This window comes from Schistocerca cancellata, chromosome 2, assembly GCF_023864275.1.
Source record: "Schistocerca cancellata isolate TAMUIC-IGC-003103 chromosome 2, iqSchCanc2.1, whole genome shotgun sequence".
Classification (NCBI taxonomy): domain Eukaryota; kingdom Metazoa; phylum Arthropoda; class Insecta; order Orthoptera; family Acrididae; genus Schistocerca; species Schistocerca cancellata.
Window position 1 is genome coordinate 598,695,861 of NC_064627.1, and position 25,773 is coordinate 598,721,633.

At 44.1% G+C, this 25,773-nt stretch overlaps 1 protein-coding gene across 1 annotated transcript in view; it reads left to right on the plus strand.

Moving 5' to 3' along the window:
• Window positions 1-3,264: 3,264 nt before the first annotated feature.
• The window catches only part of LOC126156935 (venom carboxylesterase-6-like), a 67,595-nt gene continuing 45,086 nt past the window's right edge, over window positions 3,265-25,773 (plus strand). Inside the window, exons 1-2 of the mRNA XM_049916342.1 lie at window positions 3,265-3,321; window positions 3,500-3,562. Of these exons, the coding sequence (XP_049772299.1) occupies window positions 3,265-3,321; window positions 3,500-3,562 (120 nt within the window). The remainder of the gene's footprint in view (window positions 3,322-3,499; window positions 3,563-25,773) is intronic.

A 25,773-nucleotide genomic window follows, 5' to 3' on the forward strand; every position in this document is an offset into this window, starting at 1 on the left:
CTGTGGCTTATTAAACTGATTGTTCGGTAATTTTCACATCTGTCAGCACCTGCTTTCTTTGGGATTGGAATTATTATATTCTTCTTGAAGTCTGAGGGTATTTCGCCTGTCTCATACATCTTGCTCACCAGATGGTAGAGTTTTGTCAGGACTGGCTCTCTCAAGGCCGTCAGTAGTTCTAACGGAATGTTGTCTACTCCCGGGGCCTTGTTTCGACTCAGGTCTTTCAGTGCTCTGTCAAACTCTTCACGCAGTATTGTATCTCCCATTTCGTCTTCGATCTACATTCCCTTCCATTTCCGTAATATTGTCCTCAAGTACACTGCCCTTGTATAGACCCTCTATATACTCCTTCCACCTTTCTGCTTTACCTTCTTTGCTTAGAACTGGGTTTCCATCTGAGCTCTTTATGTTCATACAAGTGGTTCTCCTTTCTCCAAACGCCTCTTTAATTTTCCTGTAGGCAGTATCTATTTTACCCCTCGTGAGATAAGCCTCTACATCCTTACATTTGTCCTCTAGCCATCCCTGCTTAGCCATTTTGCACTTCCTGTCGATCTCATTTTTGAGACGTTTGTATTCCTTTTTGCCAGCTTCATTTACTGCATTTTTACATTTTCTCCTTTCATCAATTAAATTCAATATTTCTTCTGGTACCCAAGGATTTCTACTAGCCCTCGTCTTCTTACCTATTTGATCCTCTGCTGCCTTCACTAATTCATCCCTCAGAGCTACCCATTCTTCTTCTACAGTATTTCTTTCCCCCATTTGTGACAATTGTTCCCTTATTCTCTCCCTGAAACTCTGTACAACCTCTGGTTTAATCAGTTTATCCAGGTCCTATCTCCTTAAATTCCCACCTTTTTGCAGTTTCTTCAGTTTTAATCTACAGTTCATAACCAATGGATTGTGGTCAGAGTCCACATCTGCCCCTGGAAATGTCTTACAATTTAAAACCTGCTTCTTAAATCTCTGTCTTACCATTATATAATCTATCTGATAACTTCTAGTATTTCCAGGATTCTACCATGTGTACTACCTTCTTTTATGATTCTTGAACAAAGTGTTAGCTATGATTAAGTTATGTTCTGTGCAAAATTCTACCAGACGGCTTCCTCTTTCATTTCTTTCCCGAATCCAAATTCACCTACTACGTTTCCTTCTCTCCCTTTTCCTACTCTCGAAATCCAGTCACCCATCACTATTAAATTTTCGTGTCCCTTCACTACCTGAATAATTTCTTTTATCTCATCATACATTTCATCAATTTCTTCATCATCTGCTGAACTAGCTGGCATATAAACTTGTACTACTGCAGTAGGTGTGGGCTTCATGTCTATCATGGCCACAATAATGCGTTCACTATGCTGTTTGTAGTAGCTTACCAGCACACCTATTTTTTATTCATTATTAAACCTACTCCTGCATTACCTCTATTTGATTTTGTAATTATAACCCTGTATTCAACTGACCAAAAGTCTTGTTCCTCCTGCCACCAAAACTTCACTAATTCCCACTATATCTAACTTTAACCTATCCATTTCCCTTTTTAAGTTTTCTAACCTACCTGCCCGATTAAGGGATCTGGCATTCCACGCTCCGTTCCGACGAACGCCAGTTTTCCTTCTCTTGATAACTACGTCCTCTTGACTAGTCCCCGCCCGGAGATCCGAATGGGGGACTTTTTACCTCCGAAATATTTTACCTAACAGGACGCCATCATTTAACCATACAGTAAAGCTGCATGCCCTCGGGAAAAATTACAGCTGCAGTTTCCCCTTGTTTGCAGCCGTTAGCAGTACCAGGACAGCAAGGCCGTTTTGATTAGTGTTACAAGGCCAGATCAGTCAATCATCCAGACTGTTGCCCCTGCAACTACTGAAATGGCTGCTGCCCCTCTTCAGGAGCCACACGTTTGTCTGGCCTCTCAACAGATACCGCACCGTTGTGGTTGCACCTATGGTACGGCCTTGTGTATCGCTGAAGCACGCAAGCCTCGCCACCAACGGAAAGGTCCATTGTTCAGGGGGGGGGGGGTTCAAGCTGTTAACTGATGTAAACCACTGTAGAAGTAAACAGGTCTATGTTCTTATATAAAAAAAACAGGAGACCTTACTTTTGGCATCACCCTCGTCGTTTCAGTGACAATATCGCCATCATCAGTGGGTTCCTTAATTCTGAAACATGCAAAAAAAAAGGATACTTACATACGTAGTAAAACATTATCACATGTGTACTGTTGGTGTCATGTATTGATTTCTGTGAACGCTTTCAGAGTATCTTTTTTACTTTATGACAGCTTGGTTTTTACAATTACTGCCGCTGTTTCCTCATATTTTCTTTCTTTCTTTCTTTTTGTTGCCGTTTTTCTCGGCATACATCACGTCATCTGCAACTGAATGAGTGGTTGTTGGTAAAGAAATACGAAAACGTGTACTTATGTACGTAAATGTTATATATTTGGAATTGCGCTATTGTTGTGGATACAGTTTTCGTGTGTACTAGGTTCTTTCGTAGTTCGTCATGTACTCACGTTCGTTGGACGGCTTGCAGGTGCTCTTAAACACAGAAAAGCATAACTTTCGCACCTCCCTTACAATCCTAAACATTACGCCACCTTTGTGTTCGTGTGTGCCGCGAGGAATATATAGCATATTACGAGAAGGTTATGAAAATTTCTCATGACACACACGAACAGTAAGAAGGTGTAATGTTTTGGATTACGAACAAGGTGCGAAAGCTATATTCTTCTGTGTCTAAAAGCAGCTGCAAGCCGTCCAACGAATGTGAGTACGTGACAAACTACGTAACAATCTAATACACACGAAAACTGTATTCACAACAATACCGCTTTTACAAATGTATAACGCTGACATACGTAAGTTCACGTTTTTGTATTTGTTTAATAACAGTCATCATACAGTTGCAGATGGCATGATGTAAGCTGACAAACACAGCAACAAAGAGAGACAAAATATGCCGGAAACAACAGCAACTATCTTAAAAACCATGCTGTGACGTGAAGTAAATAAGTTATTAGAGATTATCAACAAAAACAATATTTCGAACCGAAGAGTACACATACAGTAATGTTTTACAACATTTATAGGTATGCTATTTTCACAAGTTTCAGAATTAAAAACACACTAATGATGGCGATATACTCCCTGAAACCAGTTTCAGAGTAAATAACTGAATAACAAAAAGTGTTCTAAATCAAGGCGGACCCAGAATCTCATATTGTTTTAATGCAAACAAGGACCAATGGAAGAGTTTCAAGATAATATTAATGAATTTAGAATGAATCAAATGGAGGCAATGGTAAGTTAAGACAAGAGTTTTCTATTCACAAATATCTTTCAGCAGATCGTCGTCGTAACACCTACTTGCACCACATTCCTTGTCTTATTTCATCTTTCTTACAGGGCCAAGAGTATGTGACAGTGGAAATGCAGGAAGGTACACTGAGGGGTCTGATGACAGACGTACAGTAACGTAGCCATGTACAAGTTTTGAAGGCATTCCATATGCAGAACCACCAATTGGAGATCTCCGTTTCCAGGCAAGTAAATTTATCTTCTTGTTGCCATATAAATAGCTGCGGAGGACAAGAATCAAATTGAGTGTATAGATTTTTTTTTCCTGTGCTGTAATTTCATACCTTGCCACATGCGGATAGGTGTCGGCAGGCAGGGGCACAATTCGCTGCTCTTCAGCCAAGAGGCTATAAAGTAATTGAGGAGAATATTAAAGACATAAGGGGATGAAAGCTGAATTTATCACATGATAAAGACAAAAAATTTGGTTAAAATACACAAATAAGGAGAATTTTAATGAGGGACATTTGCATAAAGTCCACATATAAATAAAATCACACTCGACGAAGACATAGTCCAGAAACACTGGCGGCAGAGGGAAAACGATAAAAAAACAGCGTCTACAGTATTAAAAGGCCACACAAGGCGACGACACTTAAAACACACTGCACTGAAGTAACACACATGACGAGCACTAGAAGACGGAGAGTGAACTGGATTAAAACTGGAAGAACCTGCCAAGGGAGGGAAGGCCAGATAGGAGAGAAAGTGGTAGGAGAGGTGGGGGTTCGGTGGGAGAAGGGGACAGGAAGGGTCAGAAGCGGGGAGTGGGGGGGGGAGACGAGCTGGTAGCACACCAAGGAACAGGAGACGGGGAAGTTGGGGGTGGGGAAGGGCAAGGGAGCTAGTGAGGAAGGTGCTCAAAGACTGGGAAAGGAGAAACGAGAAAAACAGGGGGAATACATAGAACTACATGAGAGTGCTGCTTGCTATTCTCGGAAAGCTACTAGATGAGATGCTTTCCACTTGCATCCACCGGCCTCGTACGTCGTGTGTTATAACGTATTGTTGATGATTTTCACGGGTTTGCAGCCGGTTTCCATCATCCTGACGACTACACGATGTTTCGATGGACCATCTGGCAGCCATCTTCAGGTGAGATTGAGTGCACAATCACGCTGGAACTGAAGAGTCCTCTTTTTTTTCCTTTATTGATTTTCAATTCCCCCAAAGGGGGCGGGCTGGCAGCAGCTTAGTACACTGCTCTACAGCCTACAGACTTTTATTTTAAAAAACGGAAGAAGAAAAGAAACAAGAAAAACAGGCAATAAAACGGTGACCTCAAGTGTAAAATGGCGGAAAAATGCAGAAAATTAAAACAGAAAGCAAAAGGGGTTGGCAACGTTAATAAAAGACACAGGAATCAGAGAAGTAACTTAGTACACACACAAGTAAAAAAAAACATGGCGACAGTCTGGTTTCTGTTCGCAAGAGATAAAAGGCACACCCAGTGACAGTATGATGGCCGTTCGCAACACATCCCAAAAAACACAACACCGTCGAAAACACAACACCGTCGAAAACACAACACCGTCGAAAACACAACACCGTCGAAAACACAACACCGTCGAAAACACAACACCGTAGAAAACACAACACCGTCGAAAACACAACACCGTCGAAAACACAACACCGTCGAAAACACAACACCGTCGAAAACACAACACCGTCGAAAACACAACACCGTCGAAAACACAACACCGTCGAAAACACAACACCGTCGAAAACACAACACCGTCGAAAACACAACACCGTCGAAAACACAACACCGTCGAAAACACAACACCGTCGAAAACACAACACCGTCGAAAACACAACACCGTCGAAAACACAACACCGTCGAAAACACAACACCGTCGAAAACACAACACCGTCGAAAACACAACACCGTCGAAAACACAACACCGTCGAAAACACAACACCGTCGAAAACACAACACCGTCGAAAACACAACACCGTCGAAAACACAACACCGTCGAAAACACAACACCGTCGAAAACACAACACCGTCGAAAACACAACACCGTCGAGAACACAACACCGTCGAGAACACAACACCGTCGAGAACACAACACCGTCGAGAACACAACACCGTCGAGAACACAACACCGTCGAGAACACAACACCGTCGAGAACACAACACCGTCGAGAACACTCACCGTCGAGAACACTCACCGTCGAGAACACTCACCGTCGAGAACACTCACCGTCGAGAACACTCACAGTCGAGAACACTCACAGTCGAGAACACTCACAGTCGAGAACACTCACAGTCGAGAACACTCACAGTCGAGAACACTCACAGTCGAGAACACTCACAGTCGAGAACACTCACAGTCGAGAACACTCACAGTCGAGAACACTCACAGTCGAGAACACTCACAGTCGAGAACACTCACAGTCGAGAACACTCACAGTCGAGAACACTCACAGTCGAGAACACTCACAGTCGAGAACACTCACAGTCGAGAACACTCACAGTCGAGAACACTCACTGTCGAACACTCACTGTCGAACACTCACTGTCGAACACTCACTGTCGAACACTCACTGTCGAACACTCACTGTCGAACACTCACTGTCGAACACTCACAGTCGAACACTCACAGTCGAACACTCACTGTCGAACACTCACTGTCGAACACTCACTGTCGAACACTCACAGTCGAACACTCACAGTCGAACACTCACTGTCGAACACTCACAGTCGAACACTCACAGTCGAACACTCACTGTCGAACACTCACTGTCGAACACTCACTGTCGAACACTCACTGTCGAACACTCACTGTCGAACACTCACTGTCGAACACTCACTGTCGAACACTCACTGTCGAACACTCAATGTAGAACACTCAATGTAGAACACTGCACGAAAGTGGCGGCACAAAGATGACACTCCCGAGCCAAAGCAGATTGGGGGGAGGAACTGGAGGAGGGGGAAGAACAAGGAGGGAGTAAGGAAAAAAACTAAAAAGGGGGGAGGACTAATAAAGGGGGAGAAGGGCAGACGCAAGAGGGAATGAGAGAAGGCAGAAGAGGGAAATGTAAAAGGACTTGGGGAGAGAAGGGGGCAAAGAAAGGGGAGGTGGGGAAGAAAGTGGATGGAAGGGGGGAGAGGGAGCCCAGGAAAAGGACAGAGGAAAGGAGGGTGAGTGAGGATCAGAGTTGATAGTAGGGATAAATGGAGGGTGAGAGGGCATCATCTGGGAGGGGGAGTTGATGGAAGCCACCTTGGGAAAGGAGATGTAGGGTGTAGAGATGGAGGGTAGAGGGACACAACAGTGAAGATGTGGCAGGGGGTGGGGATGGGAGAGGAGAGGAGCAACCAGGGGGTGAGGGTGTTCAAGGTGGCGGGAGGTGTTGATGATGCAGATATGTTCGAGGAATAGGAGCAGATGGGGGAAAGGAAGGAGATCATAGAGGATCCGTGTGGGGGATGGGAGGTGTATACAGAAGGCGAGGCAGAGTGCATGATGCTCAAAGATCTGGAGGGACTTATAGAATTTGGGGAGGGGGCAGATATCCAGGCAGGACTGGCATAACAGAGGATGGGACAGATTAAGGATTTGTAGGTGTTGAGGATGGTAGAGGGGTGCAACCCCCATGTCCAGCCAGACAGGAGTTTGAGGAGTCGGAGGCAGCTGTTGGCTTTGGATCAGATGGAGCGTAGATGAGGGATCCAGGTGAGGTGACGGTCAATGGTGAGGCCAAGGTAGGTGAGGGTGAGGTGGACAGGACGGGTGCAGACAGTAAGTGAGAAATCCTGGAGCCAGAAGGAGCGAGTGGTATGACCTATGATGATTGCCTGGGTCTTTGAAGGATTGAGTTTCAGGAGCCACTGGTTACACCATGCAGCAAAAAGGTCAAGGTGATTCTGGAGAAGGCGTTGGGATCGTTGGAGGATAGGAGCGAGGGCGAGGAATGTGGTGTCATCAGCATATTGCAAGAGGTGTACTGGAGGGGGGGGGTTGGGGCGTATCTGCCATGTACAGGAGGTAGAGGAGAGGGGAGAGGACAGAGCCCTGGGGCACACCTGCAGAGGGGTAGAAGGTGTGGGAATTGGCATTATGGATGGTAACATAGTAGGGGCAGTGGGAGAGGAATGAGGCCATCAGACGGATGTAGTTGATAGGAAGGGCGAAGCTTTGGAGTTTAAACAGGAGACTGGGATGCCAGATATGGTCGTAGGCCTTTTCGAGGTCAAGGGAGACAAAAATGGTGGAGCGACAGGAGTTAAGCTGGAGGGAGAGGAGATGAGTGAGGCGGAGGAGTTGGTCGTCAGCAGAGAAGGAAGGTCGAAAGCCACATTGGGTGTTTGGGAGGAGGTGGTTTTGGCGGAGCTGGTGATGGATGCGCCGGGAAAGGATGGATTCCAAGAGCTTGCTGAACACTGATGTGAGACAGATAGGACGATAGGAAGAGGCATCAGACGGAGGCTTGTTGGGTTTGGAGAACATCAGGATACGGGAGGTTTTCCACAGGTCGCGATAGAAGCCAGTGGCAAGGATGACATTGTAGAGGGTGGCAAGGATTGAAAGGAAGGAGGGAGGGCAGTGTTTGAGGTGGCAGTAGGTAATGCAGTCGTGGCCGGTAGCGGTGTTGCGTTTAGTGTGGAGTGTGAGGCGGATGTCCTGTATAGTGATGGGAGTGTTAAGTTCAGATGGTGGTGTGTGGCCCAAGTACTGGAAGCTAGGAGCAAGGGGAAGAACAGAGGTATTTGTACGGTCCATGACATCAGGGAAGTGGAAATAATGAAAGTGGGGATCATCTGGGATGGAAAAAACATCAGAGAGGTAAGAGGCAAAGTGGTTGGCCTTACTGAGGTTGTCAGGAAAGGGATGGTCATTAAGGAGGAGAGGGTACTGGGGGGGTTGGGCGGTTCCCAGTAAGGCGGTGGAAAGCAGACCATTAGTTGGAAGAGTTTATGGGGAGCGTGGTGTTGAGTTGTGTACATGTCTGTCGCCAGGCACGGCGTTTCTTCGCATTAAGCATGTTGCGGATGTGTCGTTGTAACTGCCGGTGGCAGGTAAGTGTATCCCAGTCACGAGTGTGGAGAAAAGAGCGGTAGAGGCGGCGGGACTCTCGAAGGAGAAGGACGGCCTGTGGAGGCAGGGCGGGGCGGTGAGGGTGGATGGCTTTGGTGGGGATATGGGTGGCGACGGCGTCAGACAAGGTCTGGCGCAGGAAGGCAGCAGTGCGAGAGATGTCATCAAGAGATTGGAGGGTAAGGTCGTGGTCGTCAACCTGGGTGTGAATGGAGTCCCAGTAGGCATCCCAGTTGGCATGGGAGTAATCACGGACAAGTTTAGGAGGAACGTCAGGGCGAGGAGCGTTGCGGGGATGGCGACCATTAGAGATAGTGAGGAGAACAGGAGCATCGTCACTGCCAGTGAGGTCAAGGACATCTGTGGTGATGCGCCCAACGAGGTTGGGAGAGGCAAGGACCACATCAGGAGTGGTGTCAGATGCGGGTCGGGTGTGCTGAGGCAGGGGAACCAGGTCTCCCTGGAGGGTGGTGAGAAACTGATGCCACCGCTGGAAATCGGCAGGATCACGGCCGTGGATATTGAGGTGGGCGGCAATCACGTAGGTGGAGAAGGTGCGGTCAATGTGGGCCAGGAAATCGTACGGGATGGGGGTGCGAGGGCGGACATAAATGGTGGCATAGGTGATGGTAAGGGTGGGGAAGAAGAGAGTGAGGGTGAGATGCTCGGTAGGATTGTTAACGAGAGGTTGGGGCCGGACAGGGAGGTGCTTGAGGTGGCCTATAGCAACTCCGCCACACGCCAGAGGGTACGGGTTATCGGTGCGGTGAAGGGTGTAAGGAGCCGTGGAGATGGAGATACGGGGTTGAAGGAAGGTTTCATTTAGGACGAAGGCATCCACGCGGTGCTGACGGAGGGTGTGGAGGAAGAGGAAAGAGTCCTCAGATTCGGCGGCTCCTTTATACCGCGGGTACTGGCTGTTGCGCGTGCGCGAGCAACGGAAGAGCTGCCCTCTGTGAGGCGAAGAATTGCAGCAGCGCCAGCGGTGAAAACTGTCCAAAGCGAGGAATCGCAAAATTAAAATGCAGCCGGTCGGAAACCACAACATTGTTGTTTCATCTGTGATAAAATAGGAATACACGTCTTACTTAAAGGAAAACCTTTATCTCTATTAATAATGTCATCAAACAGACGTATTTCAATTGCTTCTTTCAATATGCAATCCCAGTAACGGGAAGCCGAGGCAATAATTTGCGTCTCATTATACGACATATTGTGCCCTTCATTAAGACAGTTTTCAGCAACGGCTGATTTTTCCGGCTGGAGCAGACATGTATGCCGTTGATGTTCCACACATCGATCTTGAACTGTAGGAACAGTCTGTCCAATGTAGGCCTTTCCGCAGTGACAGGGAATCTTGTATACCCCAGGCTTCCTCAGTCCCAAATAATCTTTAACCGATCCAAGAAGGGATCTAGTTTTGGCCAAAGGCATAAGGACGCTTTTATTATCATATTTTCTGAGGATTCTCCAAATTTTCGAAGAAATACTTCCCACGAAGGGTAAAAAAGCAACTAATTTGGAAGTGTACACCGTTGGTTCTCGTGGAGGTCCAAAACTGAAAAGCACGAGTAATTTGGTGATCAGAATACCCATTCTGCCGGAAAACAACCTTAAGGTGAACCAACTCCTGTTTCAAGTTATCGGAATCCGAAATAGCATAAGCCCTCTTGACCAGTGTGCGTAGAACTCCCAAGCGTTGATGTTGTGGATGGCAACTTGTAGCATGGAAGTAGCGGTCCGTATGCGTAGGTGTTTGGTATACACTGTGTCCTAAAGTCCCATTTTATTTCATATGTACTGAGACATCCAAATAAGGTAATTTGCCATCTTTTTCAATTTCCACCGTAAATTTGATTCGTGGATGAAGTCAGTTAAAATGATCTAAAAATCGATGAAGAGATTCCATTCCATGTGGCCATACGATAAAAATATCATCCACGTATCTCAAAAAAAAAAAAAAATGTTGGTTTAAGAGAAGATGTCCTAAGTCGTTACCGTCTGAAAGATAGTCATGAGTGTCTACAGCGCAGAGATCTACGAGAGGCGTTCAATGAATGCAACATTTTTTCCTCGCCAGTTTCGGTGGACAAATGCGGAATTTGTTGTCGAAAATTCCAGATTCAGCCCCTGTAGTTTCATGAAGTACCGATAGGTGGCGGCGCTATACGTACCCTTCAGTATGGAGCACTAGCGGATGTGCGTTCCAAGCAGAGAGCTATCATTGGGTTTTGTTTTGGCGGAAAACCAGAGCACCGCAGATATCGATGTGCACTTGCAGAATGTCTAAGAAGACCTGGCAGTGAACGAAATTACGCTCAGTCATTGGGTGAGGCGTCTGTCATCATCGCAAGAAGATCGTGCAAACCTGCCGCATCTCCCGCGTGTCGGCCGGCCTCACACAGTTCCGACTTCTACATGTTGGAACGTGTGGACACTGTCACTCAAGGGGATCGACGAATCACACTCAAACTCCTCGTTCCATAACTGGACGTCTCCGCTGATAGTGCCAATATACTCGTCCACCAGTTGGGGTACTCAAAGGGGTGTGCCCGTCTGTTTCCCAGCCGCCTAACAGAAGACCATAAAGAGCAACGAAGAAAAATCTCTTTGGTCCAATGAACGATCTACTCCGCGGGAAGCAGTACGTGGTGGTGAGGAGGTTATCGACACAGCAAGACTTTGGCTCCCATGTCGACCAGTAAAGTGGTGGCATGCGGGCACATAGGTCCTCCCAGTAGGATGAGTAAGGTGGTTGCATTGAACGGAGATTGTGGAAAATTAGGTTTCCGTAGCCAAAAGAGTAGGCAATGATATGGTGTACTGGAGTTCAGAATAAAACCAAGCTGCTTTCAGAAAAAAAAATAGTTGCATTGCTTATCGAACGCCCCTCGTACTCGTGGGTTTATGGTTTATTACACGACGGAAGGAAGGGAGAGGGTGGTATACGGTGCTTGCACATAGCGAAATCATTTTGGACTGCAGCAAGAGGGTCAACGAAAAAAAATTCGCATGCTATGGACGGATCGCTATCTAGTGTCACATCCCCTCAAGTAATGAGGCACTGCGTCTTTTTGTTTTTATGAGGACATTGGCGCGAAGCAGTTTGACCACAGAGGCGACCAAATTGAGGCTCCGAAAATACTGAATTCAGCCAGATTGTTCTCATTTTCTGTGCCTTTCTACTAACATTTCAGCGAGTATGCATTCCAAATGAATGAAAATAGAAACGTGGGGTGAATTTTAAGTTATGCATCGAAACTGGAAGCTTCTAGGTGTTCATTATTATCTTTTGTTTATATGTTTCAAGCGCTTGATATAGACTTAGCGGGTTTTAATTTGGGCGAAGCGACGGAAAATATAAACAGAATGTCAAGTTAAACACCTCTCAGCCATCTAGTTTCCAACCTTATTTTTTTGGCAAGTGGTTTCAGTGTTTTACTGCTCAATCTTGAAGCCCCTGACCGACATTTAGGAAGAATCTACCTGGGTGCTGATTAAAACTGGGGCTATAAATACTGGCATTAGTAGATTTTTGCTATAGCGATAATTTCAACCATCATCTGACGATGATGGCCCCTGTTTTGATCACAACCTAGCCCAAAGATGGCGTAGTAAAACGCTGGAACTGGTTGCCAAATAAAGTAAGATTGAAAACTAGACGGCTGAAAGGTGTTTAATTTGACATCCTTATCGAACAGCCGAGTTCAGCAATCATCTCTAAAAAGGTGGACATACAGAGAAAGTATAAACTTTCCCTTACATTTATTAATAGCATCAACAGATAGTGATAGTGATTTTTATGTACTATCTGATCAAAGGCTCCGGATTCCTATTAATGGACATTAATATGAGGTGTGTCCACCTTTTGCATTTACAGGGTGAAAAGTATTTAAACCGACAAACTCTGGGAGGTTGTAGGGGACATCAAAACAAATATTTTTCCCTACTCTATTTAAACCGGTAGAGGAAGATTTCGCTGCCGGCAAATTAATTAAACCAACAAACACTTTTCCATTTTTTTATGACCAAGAGACAACACATTAACAACCCAATTTCAATTACAGTAGATTTTCAAAAAATGCCTCCATTGACACGTAAGCAAAGGTTACATCGTCGGATCATGTTCGGTCTGACACGGACAAAAAACCCAAGGAGTATCCTGAATTGTTCCTGCTGCTGCTGCAACTGCTACTATCCAGGCAACCACATCCCCTTCTGATGCAACAGGAGTTGCGTAAACAAGGTTGTGCATCTCTCCGCAAATAAAATAGTCCAGAGGGGACATAGCTGGGGATCGATCAGGCCATGGTACAGGACCACCTCTGCCAATCCACGTTTCTGGGAACCGTCGGTCCAGGAATCGACGCACACGACGACTGAAATGTGCCGGTAATCTGCTAAATGACCCGGTCTCATGCAGACGTTGGTACACAGCAGCAAAGGTCGTATGATGCGGGATACGGCGATTAGGATGTAGTAAGCACCAACCATATCAGTGTACTCACTCCAGGTGAATCGCTTCATTACTAAACAAAGACAATGCACTACTACACTGGTGGACAGCAGTTGCCTACAGCTGAAGAGCGTAATACGCCCTCTAACAACTGAATATCGTAATACGGCCTCTAACAACTGAAGAGCGTAATACGACCTCCACCGGTTTAAATAATCCTCATAGGAAAAAATGACATTAGGGAAAAATATTTGTTTTGATGTCCCCCTACAACCTCCCAGAGTTTGTCGGTTTAAATACTTTTCACCCTGTATAACGGCTTTAGCTCAGCTGCGGACACTTTCAATGAGGTGTAAATGTCTTTGGAGGAATGACTGTCCATTCCTCCTCAAGATCTGAAACCAGAAAAGGTAGTGATGCTGCGCATTGGAATGTGGAGCGAAGCTGAGGTTGTAGCTGATCTCACTGTAGTCAGATTCATTACGCGTTACAGGAATGTTGTTGCCCAGAAACAGTGCCTCACAGATACTGCATTATGACAGGGTACATTGTCCTGCTGATACACTCATTGTTTCCGAACTGTACAGTAAAATTATTCATATTCTTCCGCATTTAGCATTATCTTAGAGGGGTGGGGGGTAGGACGTCAGACTGGCCGACTTGGAGCAGGAGAAGCACCACAGGACATTTTAATTTTTACTGTCTATACATTTACAAATAAATTCATAAAACTTTGTCGGCATGACCAGGAAGGATTCAGGATTCACACTCATTGCAATGGGAGTTCAAAAATACAACAAAATAATTTTTTCACATATGATATTTCATCATTTTTCATTTACTATTGGTTTCATTTGTTGCTATAGATACATTTTTCTTCATAATTAATAGAGGTTCTTGGACGAATTTTGTACATCATACGAACCATATCTGCAGGTGTATGAAATTCTAGTATTTTCCAAATCTATTAAAAACTGTGGTAATAACTGAGATAATTAAATATAAAATTTGGGTTTTTTCTGAACATGAAGTTTGAAATGTAATAGCTCATTCATTTTTTCACAAATTAGGTAAATTCTAGAGTTTCATTCACCTGTAAGTATGGTTTGTACGCTATGTAAAATTAATCGAAGACTCAACGAATACAGCGAATAGTAAGTGAAAAAATGATGAAATTTTCCATGTAAAAAAGGATTTTGGTGTTTTTGAACTTCCACTGCTACGAGTGTGAAACCTGAATCCTTCCTGGTCATGCCGACAAAGTCTTATGAATTTATTTGTAAATGTATTGACAGTAGAAATTAAAATGTCCTGTGGTGCCCCTCCTGCTGCACGTCGCCCCGTTTGACGTCCTACCCCTGTAGCGGAATAAACAGACCACACTCCAACCGCGGAAAACACACCCATACAGTGACACCACCTCCTCCATACTTCAATGTTTCGACCACACATGATAATACGTTTCCCCTACGGGTATTCATCAAACCCAAACCCATGCAGCTGATTACTACAGGATACAGAGTGATTCACCGCTCCAAAAAAACGTTTCCAGCATTCCATTGTCCGGAAGCGTCACTCTTCACACCACTTCATGCGTCACACACCATTGATCAAGACATTTGTGACATGAGGAGCTGCTCGACCATCTTACCACATTCGTTTTAATTCCCTACAACTGTCGTTGTTCTAACTAACTCCGTCCGAACAGTACCGACCGGCCGCCGTCTCATCCTCAGCCCACAGGCGTCGCTGGATGCGGATATGAAGGGGCATGTGGTCAGCGCACCGCTCTCCCGGCTGTTTGTCAGTTTACGAGACCGAAGCCGCTACTTCTCAATGAAGTAACTGCTCAGTTTTTCTCACAAGGGCTGAGTTCAACCCGCTTGCCAACAGCGCTCGGCGGCGTTCACCCATCCAAGTGCTAGCCCAGCCCGACAGTTCTTAACTTCGGTGATCTGACGGCAACCGGTGTCCCACTGCGGCAAGACCGTTGGCTTACTAGACTGCTGGTACCATTTTACAACTCACGAGTGATTTCTTCTGCTGTTTTCATGTGATTTTTCAATTTCGCTCTACAATGATCGACGGCCCCTGTCCGTCAGGAAAAGATCTCTACCTCTTCTCGATTTATCTGTGATTGTTCCTTTGCGATACCGCTTCACATTCACATCGCCAACAGTCGACTTGAGCTGCTTTCGATGTGTTCAAATGTCCTGATGGACTTGTTCCTCAGGTGGAATTCAGTGACTAGCGCACGTTCGAAATCACTGAGTTCTCCTGACCTATCGGTACCCGTTCTAATGTTACCCATTGGCACCCTTTTATATTGCAGCGTTAGCCACTCGAGACATCTAGTGATCACTTCCGCATTACACAGGGGTGTTCGGATGCTTTCGTTGAGGCACGTAATTTCCAATAAGTAAACAGTGTAGGTAAAATACGAACGTTGCACCAATTGTAACTGCAACCGCGAACCCCCCTATAAAGTTAAGTTTTACGTAGGCCTATCTCCAAAGTTTTTCAGACAAAACATCAGTCTCTTGATACGCTCCTAGGCCACACATTGTCCCACCATCTGCCAAGTTAGTTGACAGACCGACCAAAACTTGATGATGAAGTCCCATACTCCGTGACAGAGCATAGGGAGACGATGGGGAAGACCCGCACCGCCGTACTAGGCAAGGTCCTAGTGGAGGTGGTTTGCCATTGCCTTCGTCCGACCGTAATGGGAATGAATGATGATGATGAAGGCGACACAACAACACCCAGTCAACTCGAGGCAGGAAAAATCCCTGACCCCGCCGGGAATCGAACCCGGGACCCCGCGTTCGGGAAGCGAGAACGCTTCCGCGAGACCACGAGCAGCACCAAAACTTATTATATAATAAAACAATTAGGAACACTAATACTGAATTATATGGTGAAGTACGTTTGAGTTACGTTGGATTCGTCAGTAAAGTAAGGGGTTGACGTAAGTATCGGGAAATCGAATATACAGGTTTATTCAGAACTGAAGTATTCCTATCATACAGTCTTAGGTGTTGTAGACGAGATTCAGGACAGCAGTATCTGGTAACAAACTCATGTCCGGGAAATGCGCCGTTCGGAAGATATACGGCTTTGAATGATGGAAACCAACACACATTGACGGGTGTCGGTGACTCGTGTCACGTGGTGTCTTTCGTGACGTCATGCCACGTGCCATCAAAGAACAACTCAAAAATCTGAATCGCATGTACATCAGTTACCAGTGAGTGTTCGAGAAAGACGATGCTTTATAGAATGGCAGAATACACACGTTTTCCGAGTACATTGACGTGTTGCTCACCTACGAGGGAAGTGGAAGAAATGGTCGATTAGCCCAACGCTTGTATCACGAACGGTCTCCGGGTCGAGCCCGCCCATCACATGTCATTGTTGCAACAATGGAACAACGCCTTCGGGGAACTGGCACCTCCCAGACTAACTGGGCCGATTGGGGTCGTGGAGGAGAAGTCCTCCAATTGGTCAACCAGAACCCGCTGACGCGTACCCGAAACATCCACGTTGCGTGAATGTATCCCAGAGCAGCGTCTGGCGAGTTCTCGCGGATAGCAGCCTCACCTATACCACTTCCAGAGCGTGCAGTCATAGTGTCCAGCTGTGTTTGCGCCACGGCCGATTACGGCACATGGCTCCTAAACCCTTATGTTGACCTTCCAGGCTTTCCTCGGATCATTCTTTCGACGGATGAGGCATATTTCACGAACCAAGGTCTGCTCAATCGACGTAACAGGCACATTTAGGATGAGGAAAACTGTCATTCCCATGGATCTCAACACCGTTTCGGTGCTAATGTGTATTCCATGGTCGTCTGATTGGCCCATGTATTCTACCACCTCGTAAAAAGGGCCAGAGTTACTTGGCCTTCCTGAAATACCTATTGGTGTATCGTATGGAAGATGTGCCACTGCATGTTCTTTCTGACATGGGATTCCAACACGATGGCGCGCCAACCCGCTTTTCAAACGAAATCCATTAGCGACTTCACCAAACATTCTAGAACAGGCGAATAGATCACAGTATACCAAGTCGTTGGCCACCGCGGTGGCCAGATTTAATAACACTAGACTTTTTTCTGTGGGGCTACAGGACGAGTGTTGTTTACGAGTCTCCTGTGGTCTCAAAGGACGATTGCATTGTCCATGCAATGGCTTGGTTCAAATGGCTCTGAGCACTATGGGGCTTAACATATGTGGTCATCAGTCCCCTAGAACTTAGAACTACTTAAACCTAAGTAACCTAAGGACAGCACACAACACGCAGTCATCACGAGGCAGAGAAAATCCCTGACCCCGCCGGGAACCTAACCTGGGAGTCCGGGCACGGGAAGCGAGAACGCTACCGCACGACCACGAGCTGCGGACTCCTTTTAATGGCTGCAGCGAGATCACTCAACATACTCCAGGGCTTTTGGACCCTGCGTATGCGAACACTCTTCGCAGGTACACCTTGTGTAACGAAACTGATGGTCGCCATTTCAAGCACACGTTGAAGTTCACGTTGAGAGGTGACCGAGTCCTGCAGAAAATCTTTTAACCTTCTTTCAAAGTCGTTTATCTTTGAAACGGCGCGTTTCCAGGCCTGAGTCCCCTTAACAAGACCTGTAGCTGTGTAATAGGAATTCTAAATCACCCAGCATTTTGTTTGGTGATCTGCGGATCAAGAATTCTTGTATATACAGCTTAATGTAGCCCAGTCATTATTTGGTGGCTCTGAATCCTTAGGACACGTAATATACCGACATTATTTCACGTCGCTTGTAAAATTGGAGAAACTTGGCAGACATGGATGTCAAACAACACAACACAGGTAGTGCATGATTGGGTTTCTAATGCTTTTACTTCCATGTCTTGTTGCTAGTCCCCCACTGAGCAGTTACTCTGATAGTGGATAGGGAAACGCCTTCCACATCCGGGTGATACAGAGAAAACAATTACTCGGGGCGCGCCAAAACTACCAAAATCTAAGAGGAAAATTAATCTAGAGGGAGTAACGCCTGCAAAAAGATAAGTATGTCCTCGTAGAAGGGGTTTGGAGCGGTAAAACTGTACCCATTCTGTGGAAAAAGTTGTGCTTACCTTCAGTCCCCAACACAGGTGTCAGACAAACAGAATCAACAGGCGACTACTTTGGCTAAGCAAAATGACAATTTCTATTGCTACTTGGAACCCTAAAAGACCGCGATCAAAACAGACAAAAGCCTTAAGTGAAATAAGAACTGGATATAATATTTCTAACCAAAATTGAGAAGAAGGGCTTCGGACGAGATGTTCTGGAGACTTATTACTACACTTGTATTGGGGCACCAAAATCACAACATCCTAGAGCACGAATATCGACACTAATACACAACAAGTGGGTGACATATATGATCAATATAGAACAAATAAGTTAGAGGAATATAAAAGTGGATATCAATGCATATAATCAGAAGACAACTATCACTGCAGCATATGCAATAAATTAAAGTGCGTTGAGTGAGGAGAAGGAATACTTGTTTAATCATTTGAGGAATGTAGTGGAAGCAATGAATGAGCTAGAGGTGACAAACAGCAGGGTGAGAATATCTAAAGAAGGAATTGTAGGTCATTTTGAAGAAACTATAGTAAAGGACAACGAAAGGAAATTAATCAGTCTGTTTAAAGAGCGGGAGTATTTTGTATAAAAAAACCACTTTCAGTACAAAGGTACACATAAATGCACGTTGGAAGAGCCTATGGGGAATCGTAAAGACGTTAAGGCTTTGCTTACTTAATATAAGGGCCTGACGTGTAAGACCAACTCCCTTAGACAACATAGCGTCAAAATTCCGTATCAAAATAGACTTCAGAAAAACATAACATGGAAAGGATAGAAGCTCCCATAACTATACACGAACATGATTATGAAAGAAAGTGTTTCAGAAGCAGCAAGAGAAGCCCTTGGAGAGGATAAGAACGAGGAGAAATGCGTAGAAGAGATTTCCAGCGAGGTGCAAGTAATATTTAAGGAAAAGAAAAACGCATATATGAAATGGTTGAGTGACAAGACGTCGGGATCAAGAAACATCTCAGGATTACGCAACATATTAAAATGATTGTCAAGATGGGGGGAAAGAAGATTGGGAGAGACTGTGCAGGAACACAGGTGGAGCATTAAGATATAATAACTCTACCGAAACATGAAACGTTATTGGAAAATGAGACATTGCAATTAGTGTAAGAACATTATAAAAGGAAATTCCAGCACAAGAATGGATAGGCTAACATTCTGCTTTATTGTAGGGAATGTGGTTGGACAGGTATTAGAGAAAGTTAGTGAACTCCTTATAGATATTGATTCTGATATTATTGGTATATCAGAGCACCACTTCAATAATGCGACACTTCAGAAGCTTTCTTTCCCACGATACAGATTAGCTGGCTGTTTTTCAAGGAGTTCTTTGCGGAGTGGGCGAGTGGCCATGTGCATAAAAAACGGTATTCAACTTGAATCCAAAGACGGATCAAAGCACTGCACTGAACAGGCATTTAAATATTGTGCACGAGCAGTTTAATTTACTGAAACTGAACTTTTAATTATAGTTATTTATAGTTGCCTCAACTTTGAGCATTTCTACTCAAACTAGAGAGGGTTCTTGGTTTACTTTACAGGAAGTACCAAGAAATAATCGCACGTCTGGCATCAATATTAATTCTGTGTGTGACTGTGCAAGAAAAAGATGGAACACCCGCGAAATTAATATGATCTGATGCAGACTATATTTTTTCCAGCTGCTGTTCAGGGAAACAGTAGCACAGCCGTAGACCATATCTGCATTTATTCTTCGTTATTAGATGTACATCCTGTTAGTAAAACGGCGAATGCCCTTTCAGACCAGGGTGTACAAATATGACATTAAAAGTTTTTCTACTCAAATAAATGTTATAACGACAAACTATGTACAAAAGCTCATCTAACGGCAATAGAGTGCTTTCTAAGATACGTAAAGGAACAAGAGCGGTAGGATGTTTGTGGTGCTGATAACACAGATGACAAATATAATGCTTTCCTTAACACATTTCTGATGCTATTTCGAAGTATCTTTCCATTTGAATGTCCAAAACAGGTTACTAACAGCAAAAGGCAGCCTGCGTGGCGGACTTGAGAGTTAAGGATGTCATTTAGAACAAAATCGGAATTATATCAAAATGTTAGAATTAGTGACAAACCAGCTACAGTAGAGCATTTCAAACACTACTGCAAGGTGCTTAAAAAATTTATTGGAAAGGAAATAGCGTGTAGTACGCAAGTAGAATAGCTAATTCACAGGATAAAATTAAAACCACATGGTAGTCGCAAAAGAAATGTCTGGTCATCACCATAAGGTCGAGGATAAAAACCAGTTCGCAGTAAAAATGTTTCTGTTACTGATAAGTCAGATGTATGTACAGAATTTGACAGCCACTTTCTGATCATAGCTGGTCAATAACATAAATACCTAGTTTCTACAGGAAATTATGTAACTCTCTTCGAAAATGACTTTCAGAGACTGATAACTGAAATATTTCTCCATAATACTGACAAGGGGGAGATGGATTGAGTAATTAGACCATTGAAGCCCAAGGACTGTCTTGGATATGAGAGAGTACCTAGCAGTACTGAAGTACTGTGCTGCACATGTTAGCCCTGTACTTATCCGTATTTGTAATTTTTCCTTTCAGAATGGTCAATTTTCTGAAACATTAAAGTACTCAGTAGTAAAGTGGCTTTGTAAAATGGGAGAATGTAATTATGCGGAAAATTTTGAACCTATTTTTATGCAATTAGTGTTTGCTAAAATTATAGAAAGGCTGTGTATGTAAGGATACCCGATCATTTCATTTCACAGAGTTTGATGTCAAATGTTCAGTTTCGTTTTAGAAGTGGTTTAACAACTGAAAATGCTATATTCTATTCTCTCTGAGGTACTGGATGGAATAGACAAAAGGTTTCGAAAGCTAGGAGTCTATTTTTTATTTAGCTAAGGCGTTTGATTCTATTTATCACAAAATATTGCTCCAGATGTTGGACCATAATCCAATACGGCGAGTAACTCACAATTAGTTCACCTCTTACTTCCAGAACAGACAGCAAACTGTCATTCTTCACGGTACTGAGAATGGCGATGATGTAGGGTCCGAGCGTGGCATGGTTAGATTGGTGGTGCCCGAGGGATAAGTGCTGAGGACACTCCTGTTCCTTATTTCTATAAAGGATACGCCCTGTAGTACTACAGGTGGTTATAAATTGTTTCTGTTTGCCGATGACAATAGCTCTATAGTGAAGGATATTGTTTGCAACACTGGCACTGTTTCCAGTAGTGCAGTTCAAGTTATAAATTCATTCGTTGTAGATAATAAACCGACGGTAAATCATAATAAGTTTCAGTTTTTACTGTTTCTGACACACAATTCAACAGAACCTGATGTTACAATTACAAACAATGGAGATGTGAGTAGTGACACTGAATAGTTGAAATTTCTAGGTGTTCAGATAGACAGCGAACTGTCGCGGAAAGCCCATGTTCAGAAACTTGTTCAAAGGCCTAATGCTGCCACTTTTACAATTAGAACAGTAATCTACTGTGCAGATTTTCATTCGCTTATGACGTACGGTGTTGCGTTTTGGAGTAACTCTTCCCATTCTCAAAGGGTATTTTTGCCTCAGAAACGGGCAGTTCGGGAAATAAGTGGTGTAAGTTCGCAAACCTGTTGTAGACCCCTGTCCATTAGTCTGGGTGTTGTGACGTTTGACTATCATTACATATATCTTCTATAATATCGTTTCCTGTTAACAGTATCAGCTTCATCCCAAGAACTAGTAGCTTTCACTCAGTTAATACTGGGCAGAAATCTAGTCTGCATTTGGATAGCAGCTCCCTGACTTTTGTACCGAAAGGCGTGCAGTCTTCTACTGTATCGATTTTCAGTAAACTACCACAATAATTTAAAAATCTTAGCAGTAGTCCACATTCTTTCAAATCCAAGCTGAAGAGTTTTCTCTTGGGTCACTCGTTCTATTGTGTCGAGGAGTTTCTTGAAAAATTAAGTTAATTCCTATGTTAAATTGCTGACTGGGTTTATATAAACTTACAGCTTGTTGTCTTTTAGGATTAATAAATAATTGACCTTATCTATTATTACTTTTCCGTTCTAATTTCACTTGCTGACACGCTCGATGACCACGAACATTTGCTCCTCAATTTCATCCTACGGAACTATACCTACACAATAAAAGAAAACAGTAAAAACCTACAAAGGAGAAGAAGACAACACAGAAATATAGAAGGAGGATTTGAAAGCAGCGCTGTCTACAGCATGAATGAAGCCCCGCAACCAGGAAATACAGCAACGGAACTTCGAAGTACGGAAGAAGTGTGATAGTAAGACATACATAGAAAATCTTTGGGAAAGTATAAGCGGTAGAAAATGGAAAGTTATTTGCCACTTATCTCCTCGATATACAAAAAAATATGACAAAGTTTTGCGCCAATTATAGAGGAATAAATGTTATCCCAGCAACAGCAATAGTATTCTGAATAAGAAAACAGAAAATGAAGTACCGGCTTTCAGTGTCTGCGAAGTGGTCTTCGGCTAGGATTTGAAGGAATGAGAAGGCTTAATGTTAGAGAAAAGTGGATTCGCGTTGATAAATTTGTGCATGAACACAAAAGTAATGATTATAATTGGAAACCAGTTTACTCGAAGTATTTATTTGGAGCAAGCAGTCATTGGCTGGTACAGGAAATGCTCAAGCATGGGAATATAGATTGGTGATGGTAACATTCACTCTCCTTTAGTTGAGGATGACCAGGCAATATTCCCTCGAAATGAAGAAGATATGGAATAGACGCAGATGAAGCTTAAAGAGGAGTGTAGCAAACGGGATTTTGGAATAAATACGGAAAAGACAGAGTACGAGCATATGTATGGATTACGATTTTATGAAAAATAACAAAGGAGAAGGGGAAATAAAATCCTGCAGCAGCTAGAAGCTTTTCGATCAATAATAGATAACTGCGTCACATGTGACGAGTATATTAATTCCAGAATACCTGTGGTGAAGAGAACTACGAAAACAGGCTCGCAACTTGTGTTCTTTTCGTGGCAGTAATGTAAGCCATTGGGCCGATCAATCTGATGTTCCTAGCTAGGCACACGTGCCAAAGGCTACGTGTTTTATTTTATTTTTTTATTTGAGCACATCTGCTCTTAATTCTCACAATTGTTTCTCGCAATGTAATTTCACGTAAGTAACCCTTGTACGTCATGATAATAGTTATCCTGATTAATGCTTGTTGTCACACCTAATTTTCTATGTATTATTTTATAGGGTTTCTCAAAATTTCATCTTGATGAAAACATCCATAGAGTGTCGAAACGTAGGTCAATGTAGCAAACAATTATTTGCAATAGTTGGTTCTATAATCCTATGTTGAGAGCTACTGAAGCTTTGCATGGGATAATATGGAGTAAGTACAGGGTGTTTCAAAAATGACCGGTATATTTGAAACGGCAATAAAAACTAAACGAGCAGCGATAGAAATACACCGTTTGTTGCAATATGCTTGGGACAACAGTAAATTTTCAGGCGGACAAACTTTCGAAATTACAGTAGTTACAATTTTCAACAACAGATGGCGCTGCAAGTGATGTGAAAGATATAGAAGACAACGCAGTCTGCGGGTGCGCCATTCTGTACGTCGTCTTTCTGCTGTAAGCGTGTGCTGTTCACAACGTGCAAGTGTGCTGTAGACAACATGGTTTATTCCTTAGAACAGAGGATTTTTCTGGTGTTGGAATTCCACCGCCTAGAACACAGTGTTGTTGCAACAAGACGAAGTTTTCAACGGAGGTTTAATGTAACCAAAGGACCGAAAAGCGATACAATAAAGGATCTGTTTGAAAAATTTCAACGGACTGGGAACGTGACGGATGAACGTGCTGGAAAGGTAGGGCGACCGTGTATGGCAACCACAGAGGGCAACGCGCAGCTAGTGCAGCAGGTGATCCAACAGCGGCCTCGGGTTTCCGTTCGCCATGTTGCAGCTGCGGTCCAAATGACGCCAACGTCCACGTATCGTCTCATGCGCCAGAGTTTACACCTCTATCCATACAAAATTCAAATGCGGCAACCCCTCAGCGCCGCTACCATTGCTGCACGAGAGACATTCGCTAACGATATAGTGCACAGGATTGATGACGGCGATATGCATGTGGGCAGTATTTGGTTTACTGACGAAGCTTATTTTTACCTGGACGGCTTCGTCAATAAACAGAACTGGCGCATATGGGGAACCGAAAAGCCCCATGTTGCAGTCCCATCGTCCCTGCATCCTCAAAAAGTACTGGTCTGGGCCGCCATTTCTTCCAAAGGAATCATTGGCCCATTTTTCAGATCCGAAACGATTACTGCATCACGCTATCTGGACATTCTTCGTGAATCTGTGGCGGTACAAACTGCCTTAGACGACACTGCGAACACCTCGTGGTTTATGCAAGATGGTGCCCGGCCACATCGCACGGCCGACGTCTTTAATTTTCTGAATGAATATTTCGATGATCGTGTGATTGCTTTGGGCTATCCGAAACATACAGGAGGCGGCGTGGATTGGCCTCCCTATTCGCCAGACATGAACCCCTGTGACTTCTTTCTGTGGGGACACTTGAAAGACCAGGTGTACCGCCAGAATCCAGAAACAATTGAACACCTGAAGCAGTACATCTCATCTGCATGTGAAGCCATTCCGCCAGACACGTTGTCAAAGGTTTCGGGTAATTTCATTCAGAGACTACGCCATGTTATTGCTACGCATGGTGGATATGTGGAAAATATCGTACTATAGAGTTTCCCAGACCGCAGCGCCATCTGTTGTTGAAAATTGTAACTACTGTAATTTCGAAAGTTTGTCTGCCTGAAAATGTACTGTTGTCCCAAGCATATTGCAACAAACGGTGTATTTCTATCGCTGCTCGTTTAGTTTTTATTGCCGTTTCAAATATACCGGTCATTTTTGAAACACCCTGTATATTCGGCAGGGCACTAAGAAAAGCATATTTCACAGATTGCGGGGACAATAGTTCTGTATGGAGCTGAAATGTGACTTGAAACAAGGAAAATTAGAGAGAAAATGAGAACAATGGAGACAGACTGTATGAGACCTGTAGAGTTACAGTGGCATGATAGAATACGAAATGAGAAGGTATGGAGCCGTATGAAAATAATTTATTGCATAACAAAAACTACTGAGAATAGAGCGCTTCAGGGGTACGGACACGTGTAGAGAATGTCCAATCACAGTTGGCCAAGGACAGGAGCGACAGAGCGAGGTAACGCAGTGGCTAGCACACTGGACTCACATTCGGGAGGAAGACTGTTAAGACCCACGTTCGGCCAGCCTGATTTACGTATAACGTCATCTTTCCAAATAGTTTAAGGCAAATGCCGGGATGGTTCCTTCGAAATGCCACTGTCACTTTCCTTCTTCTTCTTGATCCAACTGGTGCGCCGACTAACGACCTCGATTTCGTCGGGAGGTTAAACACTAATCTTCTCCTCTTTAAACTGCGAGCCGCCGGGAAGAAGGAGAGGATGACCAACGCTAAGATGGGGCAAATACTTCCAGTAATCTATAGAAGACAGAACTATAGGACCGGGTAATTTGAATGAAGAAAATTCTGGAGGTCGATAACGTCTAACTCTTATGGGGAAAACGCCGATGAAGAAACGCTAGAGATATTTTTACCTCGGACATGGGGTAATTTCCTTTCGAAAACGTTGTAATTTGATTCCTGAGCGTATTTCATCGAGTGTGAGCTCCAGAAACCAAAGCGTCATCTCTCAGTGCCAG